The sequence below is a fragment of the Zophobas morio genome, unplaced genomic scaffold, assembly GCF_036711695.1.
Source record: "Zophobas morio isolate AGI-343-1 ecotype UQ-CSIRO unplaced genomic scaffold, CSIRO_AGI_Zmor_V1 ptg000009l, whole genome shotgun sequence".
Classification (NCBI taxonomy): Eukaryota; Metazoa; Arthropoda; class Insecta; order Coleoptera; family Tenebrionidae; genus Zophobas; species Zophobas morio.
In genome coordinates, this window is record NW_026972114.1 from 6,869,699 (window position 1) to 6,884,765 (window position 15,067).

The 15,067-nt window shown below is 33.4% G+C and overlaps 1 protein-coding gene across 2 annotated transcripts in view; it reads left to right on the top strand.

Moving 5' to 3' along the window:
- Window positions 1–15,067, top strand: part of LOC135125789 (UNC93-like protein) — a 144,429-nt gene that overhangs the window by 121,532 nt on the left and 7,830 nt on the right. For both annotated transcript variants that reach the window (XM_064051471.1, XM_064051472.1), the window contains exons 3-5: window positions 3,039–3,325; window positions 10,888–11,170; window positions 11,265–11,424. In XM_064051471.1, the coding sequence (XP_063907541.1) occupies window positions 3,039–3,325; window positions 10,888–11,170; window positions 11,265–11,424 (730 nt within the window). The remainder of the gene's footprint in view (window positions 1–3,038; window positions 3,326–10,887; window positions 11,171–11,264; window positions 11,425–15,067) is intronic.

Sequence of the window (15,067 nt, forward strand, 5' to 3'; positions counted from 1 at the left end):
AAAACGGTTTAAGTTATCGAAGAAACGAAGCCAGAAGTGACTTCTGCGGCCCAAAAAGTATTTAGTTAAATTTCGAAAATCGTCGAGAATGGGTCGAAATTTGCATAAGGGGGGTAATACGAGTACATAATGGGAAATTTCATTTTTGAAAAAGTCATCTAAAAATTCTGGTTAAATTCAGGGATATAGATCCCGACGTGTTGATTCCAAAAATATAGCATGGTTATGGTCACGGACTAATATTTTTTTCGAATGAATCTATTATCCATTATTGGTCAAGAATATGTACTTTATTTCTGTTTAATAAAAGTAAAGTTTATTTCTTGAAATTTGTTTTCAGCAATGTATGAAGTTGTTATTCAATTCCCTTTCAGCTTTTTGGGAAATTCGCTGATCCGAACAAATCGCTATTCCGAACACACCTTTCCCCAATTAATTCGGATTATCAAGGTTATACTGTACTGTTATTTTTCAATTTCCATTTTACTCTAAATAAAATGAGTCAGTGAAATGGAGAAAGGAGGTGAACGGGGCTAAATTTAGCTTTTTTCTAAGTTTATGAGCAATCAGTAGCCCCGCCCACCCACCCCTTCTTCGTTCCAGTGACTACTCTTAATATTGTTCAATCCTAGCGTAACAAGTTTTAGTCCCGCCCACTCACCCTTTTTTTTCTTAGAAGTTATGTCATTTACCCAAATCAATTTTATCTTAAGAAGTGCTAGCCCCGCCCACCAGCCCTCTGTTTTCTTAGAAGATATGCCATTTGCAACAATCAGTGCTTATCTTAACAAATATTAGCCCCGCCCACCCGTCCTCTATTTTCTTAGAGGGTGTGTCTTTGCCACAATGAATCTTATGTTAGCCAGTACTAGCCCCTCCCACCCACCCTTTATTTTCTTAGATGATATGTCATTTACCAAAATTAACCTTATCTGAGCAAACTTATCGACTTATCAAAAAAAAAAAACAATTTACTCCGTAAGTCCACATAACCCAAATGATTTTGAGCCATAATTTTTTCCTTTTAGATAAATTAATTTACTTAATGTGTGTATTTATTTTATTTGATTCAACCCCAACATAGGGGTTGAATCAAATAAAAGAAACACCCTGTATAGCACGGCCACCGGGAGCTCGTGCAAGTAACCCAAATATTGGCCAAGTGAAACTCGTGTCAAATATTGCACAAACATTTTTGTTAAGTATCTGAGATAAAAATAAATCACAAGTACAGGATTATCTTATACTATTTTAATATTTGATCAAATTTAAGCCATATTTACTATGAAAAATTTTGAGAGGACGTCAATATGTTCTTGATGGGGACGATTAGGCAAAGTAAAGGCACATGTGATATTTTACAATAATCCCTCCCGTAGTTTCAGAGATTGATTATCTGTTTAATGAAAATCGAAACAGACGGCAGACACGCATGTGGAAACGGGGGACCTATTTTTCGTACTCCAGAGGTCATGAAACGTCGAGAACACATGAATGTATCCAGTCGCCAGAAGGACCCTACTACAATATTTCCTCATATTCGGTTTTTCATACTCGTATGTTAACTTTTACCTAAACTAGGGAAGTATTGCATTCGGTGAAATGTTAATTTCATATTTTATCGACCTTCCATGATCCCTGGAGTATAAAAAATTGCTCTTCAGTTTCCGTCTGTCTGTCTGTTGATCGTCTGTCTGTCATCTGTCTGTCGTCTGCTATCTGCCGTCTGTGACGATATTTTATTAACCTTAGAAATTACTGGACGGATTGTCCTCATATTTTATAAGCATTTTAAGAATTTAACTTTTACTTTAACTACTGGACCGATTGTTCTCATATTTTATAAATTTTTTGGGAATTTTGTATAGATTATAGAATTCTAACCAAAATTTGTCTGATCATTCCCACCAACAATATAATAACATCACCTCAAAATTTTAATAGTAAATGTTATATAAATTTGGTAAAATAACATACTTGCGTACTTGTTATTTATTAATCCATCTATATTCTTTACCCTACACATTCAGATTTAGCAATGTTGATGACGTCATCACAAAATTTGTCATAGAAAAATTCACTAGAAATATGTGCATAGCATGACCTGTACTTTAACGGTATAGATATTTTACTGTTACTTATAGGAGCTATCTTAAAAAAAAAAACAAAATCAAATTTTTAAATTTCGAATAAGCTAGATTTCTTGGGTTGCACCTTAGACCAATGTTTTTCAGTAGTATAGCACTTGAGAGAGAAAATATGTTGTGTACCTTAATAACAGGAACGATCGGATAAAACTAATAAACAAAGGCATAAAAAAGATTTCGGTAATTAGAGAGGTGCTTCCAAATATCGTAAAATGCAAAATTTATATAATTCTCTGGCGAAAAGTAATTTATTTTTATGCAAATATAAATAAATGTAAATAAAGATGTATCAGGAAATTTAAACTCTCGAGGTTATAAATTTATTTGTTTGCTCACAAAAACTCTGAACCAAAGTTAAATAAAACAGCAGGTTTAATCGAAAAAAACAGTATTCTCTGAGGACTCTGCTTTCAACGGTTCAGATAAATTAACTATCGTCAAACAACGACAAAACTAATGGGAGCAGCAAATAAACATGTAACTCTCATGAAAAATGTACTAATTAATCTATAACACTACTAGTGTTTATTTTAATCTTTTGTGTTAACAAGTCAATAGTCATCACAAAAAGCTTTACTCATTCTAAACAACGGAAATATTTCTGAATTAATTTTTTTTAGTTTTCTCCCTTCCGCCACGTGAAATCTTTTGCAATATGGATTTAGAATTTCCATATTCCAGAATTATTCAGGAATCGTCTATAAACCGTTCAAACACTAATCGTTATTTATCTGTCGAGCTGTTTTTTCATTCACGCGACTCAACAGTGCAAACGAAAACACATCCACAAAGAAGCTTAAAATATGTAATGCAATTAATAACGAATGCCTCCATCGACGTTATTCCTTTTCATTTAGACATAATGCCTTGATTAATGCAATTTCGTTCCAGATGGTTCGGCTGCAAATGGACTGTAGCTCTGTCCTTCATCACATACATGCCCTTTATCATAGCCCAGTTTTATCCCAAATTCTACACGATGATTCCCGCCGGTTTGGCCGTGGGCTTCGGAGGAGGACCTTTATGGTGTGCTAAGTGCACTTATCTGACAGTTATTGCGGAGGCTTATGGACGAATTACGGGAACTTCAACCGATATTGCCGTGACACGATTCTTCGGCGTGTTTTTCATGTTTTATCAGTTCTCTCAAGTTTGGGGGAATCTCATCAGCTCAGCCGGTAAGTGAATATTTATTGGATTTTTGTTGCTTTCTACTAAATTATTTGTCAGTAAGACGGCGCTGTGATAACAGTTTTAGTGAAGCAGAAACATTTTTCAGCTCAAAATTAACCTTGCATGCTCACGTTTTTAACATTTATTCTTTCGAGCTTCGCCTTGTTATTACAAATATGAGAAATGCAAGCACCGGTTGCGATAATTTGAGGCGCGTTGCTTGATTTCGTTTGTAAATAAGCAAAGAACATTGAGTTGTTCGGCGTTTTCGCTTACTTTGTCCAAATTCTGAGGCTTTGTATCCAATTTTCTTGCAATAATAACGTTTAAAGTGGAATGACTTAACTTTTCTTAACTTGTTTTGTCGTAGAAAACTGTTTTCTTTTACGCTTGCTCATAATGTAACAAAGATATAGTGGTGACACTGGTAGTGTGGGACTCGTTTACGACTCGGGAGATTGCTGTGTCCCTCTTCTATAAATTTTAAAGAGATAGCGCCAGCGGAATTTTTCAAAATACTTATTAGTTGTTTAAATAATTCATAAACAAATCTGTATGTTCTTTTTTGATTAATAACATTTGTTACCACTGTCTCTAAATGCCACTGATTATCATAGAACCACAAAATTTTGTTAGTACACAAAAATATTGTCTTTACAGCAAAATTTTGATTTTTACTTCCCGAGCGTAAGAATTGCCACTTTTATGATTTCTCACGTTTCATGACCCCTACAGTACCAAAAATGTAGTCTCCCGTTTCCGTCTGTCGGTCTGTTTGTCTGTCTGTATCCATTACGTAATCTCCGAAACTGCTGGACCAGTTGTTATCAAATTTTGCATGTACATTTACTAAAAATGTCATGTAGTTCAATTAACAATTTTAGTCCTCTGCTTTGAGAAGAGAAACAAATTCAAATCGAACTAATTTCTACGTGACATTCTTTCGATGTATAAACGTTAACAATCGTACACTAACAATAATTCTTTGAATATATGTAAATAATTTAACACATTTTTTATGGATCATTTAATTCAATCATATTAAAATGATATTACAACTACCATTAAATATTTTATAATATTTCAGGTGCATTCAAATTCTAAAAATTTAACTTGATTTAACAATCTCATTTATTTATACATATATTTAAGACAAATGTTCTCTTGACGCTAACCACTGTAACACACAATGAAAGTTACTGAAAACGTATTACACATGTTTGTTAAGTGTTACTGTATGTTGTGAGTCTTGCGGTACATTACGCAGCACGTAGAATAAGCAGCTCTCACAATCTAAAACAAGACAAGTTAACTTTAGTAATTTTTATTTTTTCTGCTTTACCTTAAGTCCTAAGTCATAGTTAAACACTATATTGCTCGAAAATTTAATTTTGAGAGGTTTGCTAGCAACCATCATAAATATTAAATAGTATTTCTGATTACTATTATTCCAGTAATACCAACTCGTCTTACAAAGAGTTTTATAAATTTCACCATACTGTAAATAAATTAACAATGTTATCCTCCACTGTCTTCACTCCTTAACCGTAACTGTCATACTTACACTATCTTCTGTACACTGACCAGACACAAAATACCCTCCACCTGTTATTAGACAGACAATACAGAAATATACCATTTTAATGTAGATCAGAGAAGGCATGCCTCCAACCTATTCAAGTTAAAAATCAAGATATAACAATAATTTAACACTTACCAGTAAGATGAACAATAAAACACTAATCAAAAGCAGAGCACCTGCAACCGAAAACAGAAATATAATCACTTCGCTTTGCTTAAGACTTTCTCTGAACAAATTGAGTAACTCGATGTGCCTCTTTATACAGTATTCCAATCTTTCCTGAATACTTTGGTGATAAATTTGGTTGAAAAGCAAGTCACTTGGAGATACATCCTCGAAATCAGCATTTACGCTTTCGAGATGATCAATCAAAGAGTAGAAACGAAAATTTTGTTGCTGGAAAGAATACGCTATTTGACAATATGGTATCTGAAGTATTAAAGCTAGGAATATCAAACTGAATTTAATTAAAATAATAACAGCAGATTTCCCTTCTACGAAATGGTTGCCCATCCAGTCGTAGAGAAAAAATATTTCATGTTCTTGTTCTGTTGGTATTATAAAGATTATACTACCACCAACTGTTAGGCTAAGAAGGATAAGAGTAAACAGTGTTAGATAAAAACATTCGTCGCAAAATGTTTTCTTCATGATGCTTTTTGCCACACTGAACTGCCATTTAGGAGAAACTCTTCTTAAGTCATATAAGATTATATTGTAGTATAATATGAACGAAATACATACTAGCATCTAGGAAAAGGTCTGTAGAAATTATAAGTAATTACAGCTACATCACTTACATAAATTTGTGTAAAATAGACAGGTGCTTGTTTAAGAAAAACGTCGCCATTGAAGTCAAAACATATGTAATAAGTTTGTAGAAGGGTTGCAGATAAAAATATAATAAATATTATGGCAAGGAGCAATTTTCCGAAAATAGTATTAAAACTATCGATTGCAAACAGTCGTATTATTTTAAGCGGATCATCTAAAAAACAACAGTGGTAAATCAGTTCTGTGCATATGTGCTGTACACACCTTCAACTACTTGGTTTTCTGTAAAATGCATTTGGTGCAAACCAAACTATAAAAGTATATCCAGTCGTTACTAAAAATACCTCAAGACTATCGATAGTAAGAAAAGAACATTCGGTACAAGATTATTTAATAAAGTGTCTTTCCAATTGCCATAATTAAGTACATCCGTCGTGAGGTTATTCAACAAAACAGTAATGTAGGTAATTTATTATCTGTTGATTATTCTTTGATGGAGATTTTAATATTGGATAAGACACAAACTATTTTTTTTATATATCGAGCGATAGCTAAACAAAGTAATTTTTCCCAAGATCATTTTGCCAAAGGTATAATTTCGTGCCTTGTTAGTAGTAGTATTAATTTATTATTATTTTTTTTATTTTATTTATAATAAAATTCGAGTTTTATATAATAACGATTTTTCTATTCTTTCTGCTTGCCCACCCCTTGCCTTAGTGCCCTTATCCCCCGTACTTCTGTCATCCATTCCAGTCTTCTTCCATCCTCGTTTAGCACTTCTTCCCTACTTTCCTGCGATTCTCTCAGTCCTTGACATCCTTCCAGAATATGCTCTATTATATATATATCCTACACCTTCTATCAGTTTCATCCATCCGAAAAGTATTCTCTTTCTTTTCATTTCTACACCTAAATCTTGCCATCATTCTCTTCTCCTTTATACTCTCTCTGTGTATGTACTTTGGAACCTCATCCTTTACTATTTTCCTATACTCTGCATTATATCTAGACTCCGATATTCTCGATCTGCGTTCTTGCTTATCTATATGCTTATCTCTTACACTCAGTTTTTCTTTCATACTCCTTCACATTTCTTTCATTCTCTCTATTTCTTCACACGCATATCCCTTGTGAAATTTCTCCTATAATTCTCTCTTCTTTCCTTCCCCTGTTATTCTCCCATTTTCTTAATTTTTCCCTTGCTTTTCTCTTCAACTCACTACATTCTCAGTTCCATTCATTATTCCTCCCTTGCCATATGTATATCTTTCTTTTTTCCGTAGCTTCTACAATTAAGTTGATCAGTTCTGCTATCATAGCTTCTATATCTTCTTTAACTTCGAATTTCTTTTTTTCTAGTCTACTTCTGTATCTTTGATTTTTATTTCTAGTGGCATGTGGTCTGATTCTACCCTTTCTCCCACTTTGAAACTCTTTATTTCTTCCCACGCCTCTTCTTTGACAATCCCATAGTCTATAATTGATTCTCCCCTAGCCCCTACGTACGTCCATTCTCCTTCTTCATCTCCTTCCTTGTTTCCATCCAAAATTTCCCATCCCATTTCGTTTATTATCTTCCACCATCGATTGTTATTCAGCTGTATTATTTTCTTCATTTGTCCGTTTTTATTGTTACTTCCCTTTTCCAATTCTTGCATTTCTTTTCGAATTCCCATTACTATTCCCCCGCTTGCTCTCCCCTTCTTCTTTTCCTTTCTCGCCCTTTGACACTCCCACACATATTCTTGTGGTAGCGTCTCTTCAAATTTCTCCCAATTTTCTCTTTGTGCCCATGTCTCTTTCGCAACCCTTGGACATTCCAAAACAGTACCTTCACCCCTTTTTCTCCTAATTTTGTACCAGCTTCCCTTTTTCCGATTTCCCTATCTGTATCCTTTTCCTTTTCCTTTGCCTTGTTTCCTTTCATTTTTCCTCCTTTTCTTCCTTTTCTTTTGGCTGTTTACTAAAAATTTTCTACCACTTTTCCTTTATTTCTCTCTTTTGTTGCCTCTTCTTTAATTTTGATTCGAATTTTTCTTTCCGTTTTCGTCAGATCGTCATTTATGTACTGACGACCCTTTTAAGTTCTTCTTGCTTTTCATTACCTTTATTTTTTCTTCTCTGTTTTCGAATTCCACTACATAAACTTTCACTGCGATTTTGTATGCGCTTTTAACTTTACTCTCTACTTGGCTTTCTCTTCTAAAAATGTTGTCACCTTTTCAATTATCTGCTTCTGCTCTCCTGTTCCTATTTCCAATCCCATCATCACTACTTTGTTTCTTCTCTTTGCTCTCATCATTCGATCTAGTTGACTTTCTACTTCACCCACTCTCTTTCCCATTTCTTTCTTAACTCGCTTCCATTCTTCATGCTTATCTCTAATTTCTTGATTTTGCTCCTGAAGTTGATCTCTTGCTTGCTTTAATTTTTCTCTTATTGTTTTAAGCTCCTCTTTAAGCCATATATTCCATTCCTTCAATAATTGTTTATTACTTTAGTGAATTATTGCCATTAATGCAGGTTTTTTTTAGGAAATTAATGGCAATAATTTTATTTAATGGGAAAGAGGTATTCAAAAATGAAATTTTTGGTCAAGTCATCTGAAATTCCCCAAAAAATTCTGGAATAGAAACCTCGACCAGTTGAATCGCTAGCACGCTAATGAACCCAGACAAACATTTTCAAAAGAAGTATTTTCTTCCTAAGTCGAGTTTTTAAATTTATCAAAAATTTGCCTATTTCGATTTGGTAATTTTAGAAAGTAATGAGAACTTTCAAAGAAATTAAACAGAAAACTGGAAATCAACAAAGGAATCTATTTAGGTAACATTCGATTTTAATTAATCAATTTTTCAATCAGTCCCACCCACCTGCCCTCTATTTTTTTAGAGGGTATATCATTCCCCAAAATCAGGCGTACCATAGCAAGTACTAGCCCCGCCCACCCGCCCTTTATTTTCTTAGAGGATATATAATTTGCCAAAATCAGTCTTACCTTACCAAGTACTAGCCCCGCCCACCCACCCTTCATTTTCTTAGAGGGTATTTCATTTGCCAAAACCAGTCAATTCTTAGCAAGTAGTAGCTAAGATAAGAAAACACCAAATTACTAAAAATTTATCGGAGCTCAAAATTGATAAACAGAATTATTGCGAAAGTCAAAATTAACTACTAAGTAACTATATTTGTACATTTTACAAAAATAAAATATAAAAAGGGTACATATGAGATATGTATATGTTGCATTGAAATTTGATCAGGGTCCCGTTGTTATGATACTCACCCTGTATATACAACGAAAAATCTTAATATTATACATATTCTATATTTTCGGACAATTTTCACTAAGCTCTTTCTCTTGAATTTTCCGCAGTTAGCTAAAGATTACAGGACATTATGTGACACAAATACGTCCTTAAATTATTTACTAGCAATATGCGATTTAAACTATGTACCTACTTTTGTCATCAGAAATTTTTGAGTTTGCCCTCATCTTCATTCAATTCAAAATTTCTGCCAGCTAAAGTTAACTTATTATATCCCATTCTAACCACTTTTCTTTTATTTCTCTCTTTTGTTGCCTCTTCTTTAATTTTGATTCGAATTTTTCTTTCCGTTTTCGTCAGATCGTCATTTATGTAAACTGACGACCCTTTTAAGTTCTTCTTGCTTTTCATTACCTTTATTTTTTCTTCTCTGTTTTCGAATTCCACTACATAAACTTTCTCTACGATTTTGTACGCGCTTTTAACTTTACTCTCTACTTTAGCCTTCTGTTCTAAAAATGTTGTCACCTTTTCAATGATCTGCTTCTGCTCTCCTGTTCCTATTTCCAATCACTACTTTGATTCTTCTCTTTTCTCTCTCCATTGGATCTAGTTGACTTTCTACTTCAACCACTCTCTTTCCCCTTTCTTTCTTAGCTAGCTTCCATTATGCTTCATGCTTATCTCTAATTTCTTGATTTTGCTCCTGTAGTTGATCTCTTGAGTGCTTTAATTCTTCTCTTATTATTTTAAGCTCCTCCTTAAGCCGTATATTCCATTCCTTCAATAATTGTTTATTACTTTAGTGAATTATTACCAATAATGCCGGTTTCCTTTTAATTCAGATTTAATATTGCCTGTATTGGCACTGGTGTGAATTTTAGCGTTTTACAAATCAGAGAATACAAAAATTCAGGTTTCCATTCTGCGTGTGAACATTTCTTTTTAATATTCACTAAAACTACACACACATTATCAAATCAGTTATTTTATGACTTCTTAAAAAACACATAATAGAAGTTCTTTGAAATTGTGACAACATTAAATAAAGTCATTTCAAAAAATTATTTAACAAATATGTATTTAAATATTTATTTAAACATTACACATTAATACTGTATAATACAATATTATCTTTTTTATTGCTTACAAAGTGGACACTCAAAAAAATTAACGAGCGAACACATTTATTTTATAGATTATGTGTATGTTAAATATTCACGAGTACCTACATGATGATAAAATCAATATCGTGTTTGTTTTTGCATACCACAATTCTTGAAGTTCTATATCAAACTCAGAAATATATCGTACTGTAATACTACTGACAATTTCTATAATATGTTACTTAAATTTTAGTTAAGAACAATGTTGAATAACGACGTCTTGAAATTTTATTTTTGCTAACACAAAAAAAAATATCTGTCACTTTTTTCACGTCTTGTTTTTAAGCAGTGGTAGGTCAATTGTCAATTTCCCCATACTGCACATCATAGATTGAACCCTCTTCGCTAAAAATTATGAAAAGCTCTCAAGAAACACTGTATAATAAAACAGCAATTAGTTTTATCGTTCGTTCCCCAGGCAGCTATTTTCGTATTAATTCTGATGAACGACCAAAACCAGCGCCATTTCTTACCGATTTCAGTGTAGCAACAGCCTTAAGTTAAACACCAACATATCGCTGTGCCAAAGACCTTAATAAATCTGAATTAAAATGAATCTCAAATTAAAGAAGACTGTATACATATGGTTAATCAAAGTAGATATGGCTTTAACAAAGCAACTAATTTAACAGCTGAATGAATTAACGTTACCTTAATTAAAAAATGTTTTTCGAGTTTAAATCTATTGTCCGCTTATTTCCAGTTTATTGCTTCCGATAACCTAACAGATTACAGAAATCGTCCTTCATTAATACATTCCTCTTGTATTGTAGTCCTCTCGTCTGGTGGAATCCCCGAGCCAACCGCACTTTTAACCAACACGACGGTTTCCAACCTAACATCGTTGTTATCCGAGACCGTGGCTACGTCCCTACAGAGCGAAGGACCGAATGATATATGTGGCGCCAACTTCTGTCCTGGAACAGAGGCCCAAACAGCCAACCCTAATCTGCACCCTCCAGAAACGTCAAAAATTAATCTGATCACAGGGATATATCTAGCCTGCATGGTCGCTGCCTGCTTGGTTGTGGCCATCTTCGTGGACCCCATGCAGAGGTAAACACTACAATGCCAACAATGTCTGTGTCTAAGTATCGCTTGAAACCAGATTCCTTGAGAGTCGTTGTCCTTAACCTGCGATTTTTTTTAGATATGGGAAGGGACGAAAAGGCAGCGGAAGCGGCCTCTCTGGACTCAGGCTCCTTGCAGTCACTATGAAACAACTTGCCAATCCCTATCAAATATTAATACTTCCAATTACGATGTTCATCGGAGCTGAACAGGCCTTCATCGCAGCTGACTTCAATGCCGTAAGTTGTTTATTTGGGTCAGTTTTAAATTATAATGTTGTTTATTTCGAAAATATTGCCGGATCAACACAAATTTCGGATTAACTTACCTATCCCTTTTCGTTAAAAAAAATTGTACTATTTTTAGACTATGCGTAATTAACAGATATTTGTTGTATTAAAAGTTCGAAGGGTTCCAATAACAAAGGATGTATTTATATTTAACACTAAAGCACCTGTTTCTGAATACACAGGATAACAGTAATGAGGCATATAGAATCTAATGAACCTTTCGATTATCGATCATTATTTGAGCGTAAAATAACTGAATAACAATCTACGAGTTTTCTTAGTATAATGAGCGTTGCTTAGATTAAAAATAACGAGTTTTTTTCTTAATCATAACTGAAACACGGTTTTCATATTTATATAAAAAAAGAAATTTGCAAACGGGAGGTAATACGAATACATAATAAAAATTGTGATTAAATTCAGGGATATAGAGCCCGACGTCCAAAAATATAGCGTGGTTATGGTCACAGAGTAAAATTTTTTTTCGAATGTATCTGTTATCCATTGTTGGTTAAGAATACTTTATTTCTGTTAGGTTTATTTCTTGAAATTTGTTTTCAGCAGTATATGAAGTTGTTATTCAATTCCCTTTCAGCTTTTTGGGAAATTCGCTGATCCGAACAAATCACTAATCCGAACACACCTTTCCCTAATTAATTCGGATTATCGAGATTATACTGTAATTCTCATTGACACAAGCTCAGTCGTTTTCAAAACTCTTGGTGCTTGCGTACGAAAATTTTGTTTTTGTGTTAGGAAACGGAGACCGTGAATATCGCTTATTCTGTTGAACAAGACACTTTCATTGTTGTCTTTATTATTCCAATGGAACATTCGAAAAGGGTGTATTTTGTAACCGCTTGTAAGCAGGAATATCTAGCCAAATACCCTGCTTTGCAAGTTCAAAACATCGTTAGGGTCTCACATTGGAGATGTATTCAACAGATTTGTTCGAACTGCCAGTGTCAACAAGGGAAATCTCTTGAAAGACCTTCAGTATCTGAGGAAGTTTTTGACGATGTGAGACGCTTCGAGCAGAATCCGCAAACATCTTTGACAAGATTGTGTAGCAACTAGGAGTTCTATTGCAACATGAAATTGAACAATGGGTCCAAAACAATTTTAATTTATAAAGAGAGTGAACATGTGCTTTGAACAAAATTTTAAATATTTCAACATTTACTGTGATGTCTAATCACAATAAATGTATTTTTTTTATTGTAATGAATTAGTTTTATTTTTTAATAAGCTATGAAGAATTTATGCAACCATTTATACACAAAACTTGTAGTACTTGTCTTTGGGCACTTACTAAAATTCGCATGAAGTGATAGGCGGCACACTTCCATGACCTACTATGATCCTATAATCATTTATAGAAACCTTTTGCAATAAATTTGCACCAATATGAAGGATATTATTTATTATAATAGTCTTAATTTAATACAGTATTATCACAACTATCTTTAACGTTTTTGATATCAAAATGACAATAGATTTAAAGATTACCGGCAACATCACACCTTTTAGAAAATCCTTAATTTTTTGATAAATAAACTATACATTAAAAACAAGGTTAGTTCTAATGTCAAACCCTGTGGGATCTGCAAAGTTATAAACACCAACTCGAACATTACCCACTCCTAAGTAAACTAATTTAGTACCTAGTAAATCATGATCGAGAGTATCAAACTCCTTTGAAAAATCCTGCATTGTTTTTATTTTTATCCAAAGCTGGAAGACAATCATCTGCAACACCCACTAAAGCTGATATAATGCCACGACCTTTACGAAAACCTGACTTTTATTTTCATACGATGTTAACCTAAATAATGTAGTCGGAGAAAAAAAAATTGCGTATCTCGTTTTGGTGACTTTCGAAGATGTAAGAATTTCCAAAAAATAAAATCGAAAATGACTTCTGGAGGTCTATCCACTAAAGAACCTCTAGTATTTTTCAAAAGTGATGGGGAAAGAGGTATTAAAAAATTAAATTTTTGGCCAAGTCATCTGAAACTCCCCAAAAAATTCTGGAATAGTGTTAAATCGATAGCACGCTAGTGAACCCGGACAAAAATTTTCAAAATATTTGCTTTCAAAGTCGAGTTTTTAAATTTATCAAAAATTTGCATATATATATTTCGATGTGGTGATTTTAGACAATAGTGACAATTTTCAAAAAAATTAAACAGAAAACGACTTCTGAAAGTCTAAATTCAATAAAGAAACAATTTTTGAAAGGTTAAGCACTTTATAGAGTAGACGGAATATTAAAAAAATGAACTTGTAGTTAATTTGTCTAAAAATATCCACAAAAAAATCTGGCATATATTATATTAACGAATTGAATAGATAACGTGTTGATAGATAGTCCCGGTAAAATTTTCCAAAACAAAAATTTGCATATTTTATTTTGGTGATTAAGGAATCTATTTAGGTAACATTCAATTTTAATTAATAAATTTTTCAATTAGTCCTACCCACCTGCCCTCTATTTTTTAGAGGGTATATCATTCGCCAAAATCAGGCATACCATAGCAAGTACTAGCCCCCCCCACCCGCCCTTTATTTTCTTAGAGGATATATAATTTGCCAAAATCAGTCTTACCTTACCAAGTACTAGCCCCGCCCACCCACCCTTCATTTTCTTAGAGGGTATTTCATTTGCCAAAATCAGTCATTTCTTAGCAAGTAGTCGCTAAGATAAGAAAACACCAAATTACTAAAAATTTATCGGAGCTCAAAATTGATAAATAGAATTATTGCGAAAGTCAAAATTAACTACTAAGTAACTATATTTGTACATTTTAGAAAAATAAAATATAAAAAGGGTACATATGAGATATGTATATGTTGCATTGAAATTTGATCAGGGTCCCGTTGTTATGATACTCACCCTGTATATACAATGAAAAATCTTAATATTACACATATTCTATATTTTCGGACAATTTTCACTAAGCTCTTTCTCTTGAATTTTCCGCAGTTAGCTAAAGATTACATTATGTGACACAAATACGTCCTTAAATTATTATTTACTAGCAATCAGTGGCGGCTCGTGACCGTTTGAAAAGGAGGGACACAATTTGATTGGTGAGTTAAATTAAATATGAAGATATAAAACAGGAGATAAATACAAAAGTACATTCAATAAAAGCAAAGAAGGATTTTTCCACATACCTTTTTGCCTTCGGTTAAAATTTTACGTATATGGCATCTAAAAGTTCATTTTCAACAGTTTTAGGCGTTCCTTTGAAAACCGTTGCTTCCTTCAAATAATATAAAGCAGAGTCCAATTCAGCCGTAAAATCAATCAGACCTCGAAATATACCTGGATTTTGTGGTTCCCCACTTTCGTCATATCCACGTAAAGGAAGTTCAAACACTCCATAAAATTTTATGCACATCGGCATAATATATGGCGATTTTTGTCGACTCTTGCGTTATGTGCCCGAATACTATTAACATAGGCGGTGTTTAGTTGTTTTCGAATGTCCGTATTACCGAAAAGGTCGTCCAAGAATATTTATCATACCAGTTTTACGTCTATTTCGAGCAGCATGAAAATTAAAACCCGCGATTGAGTTATTCC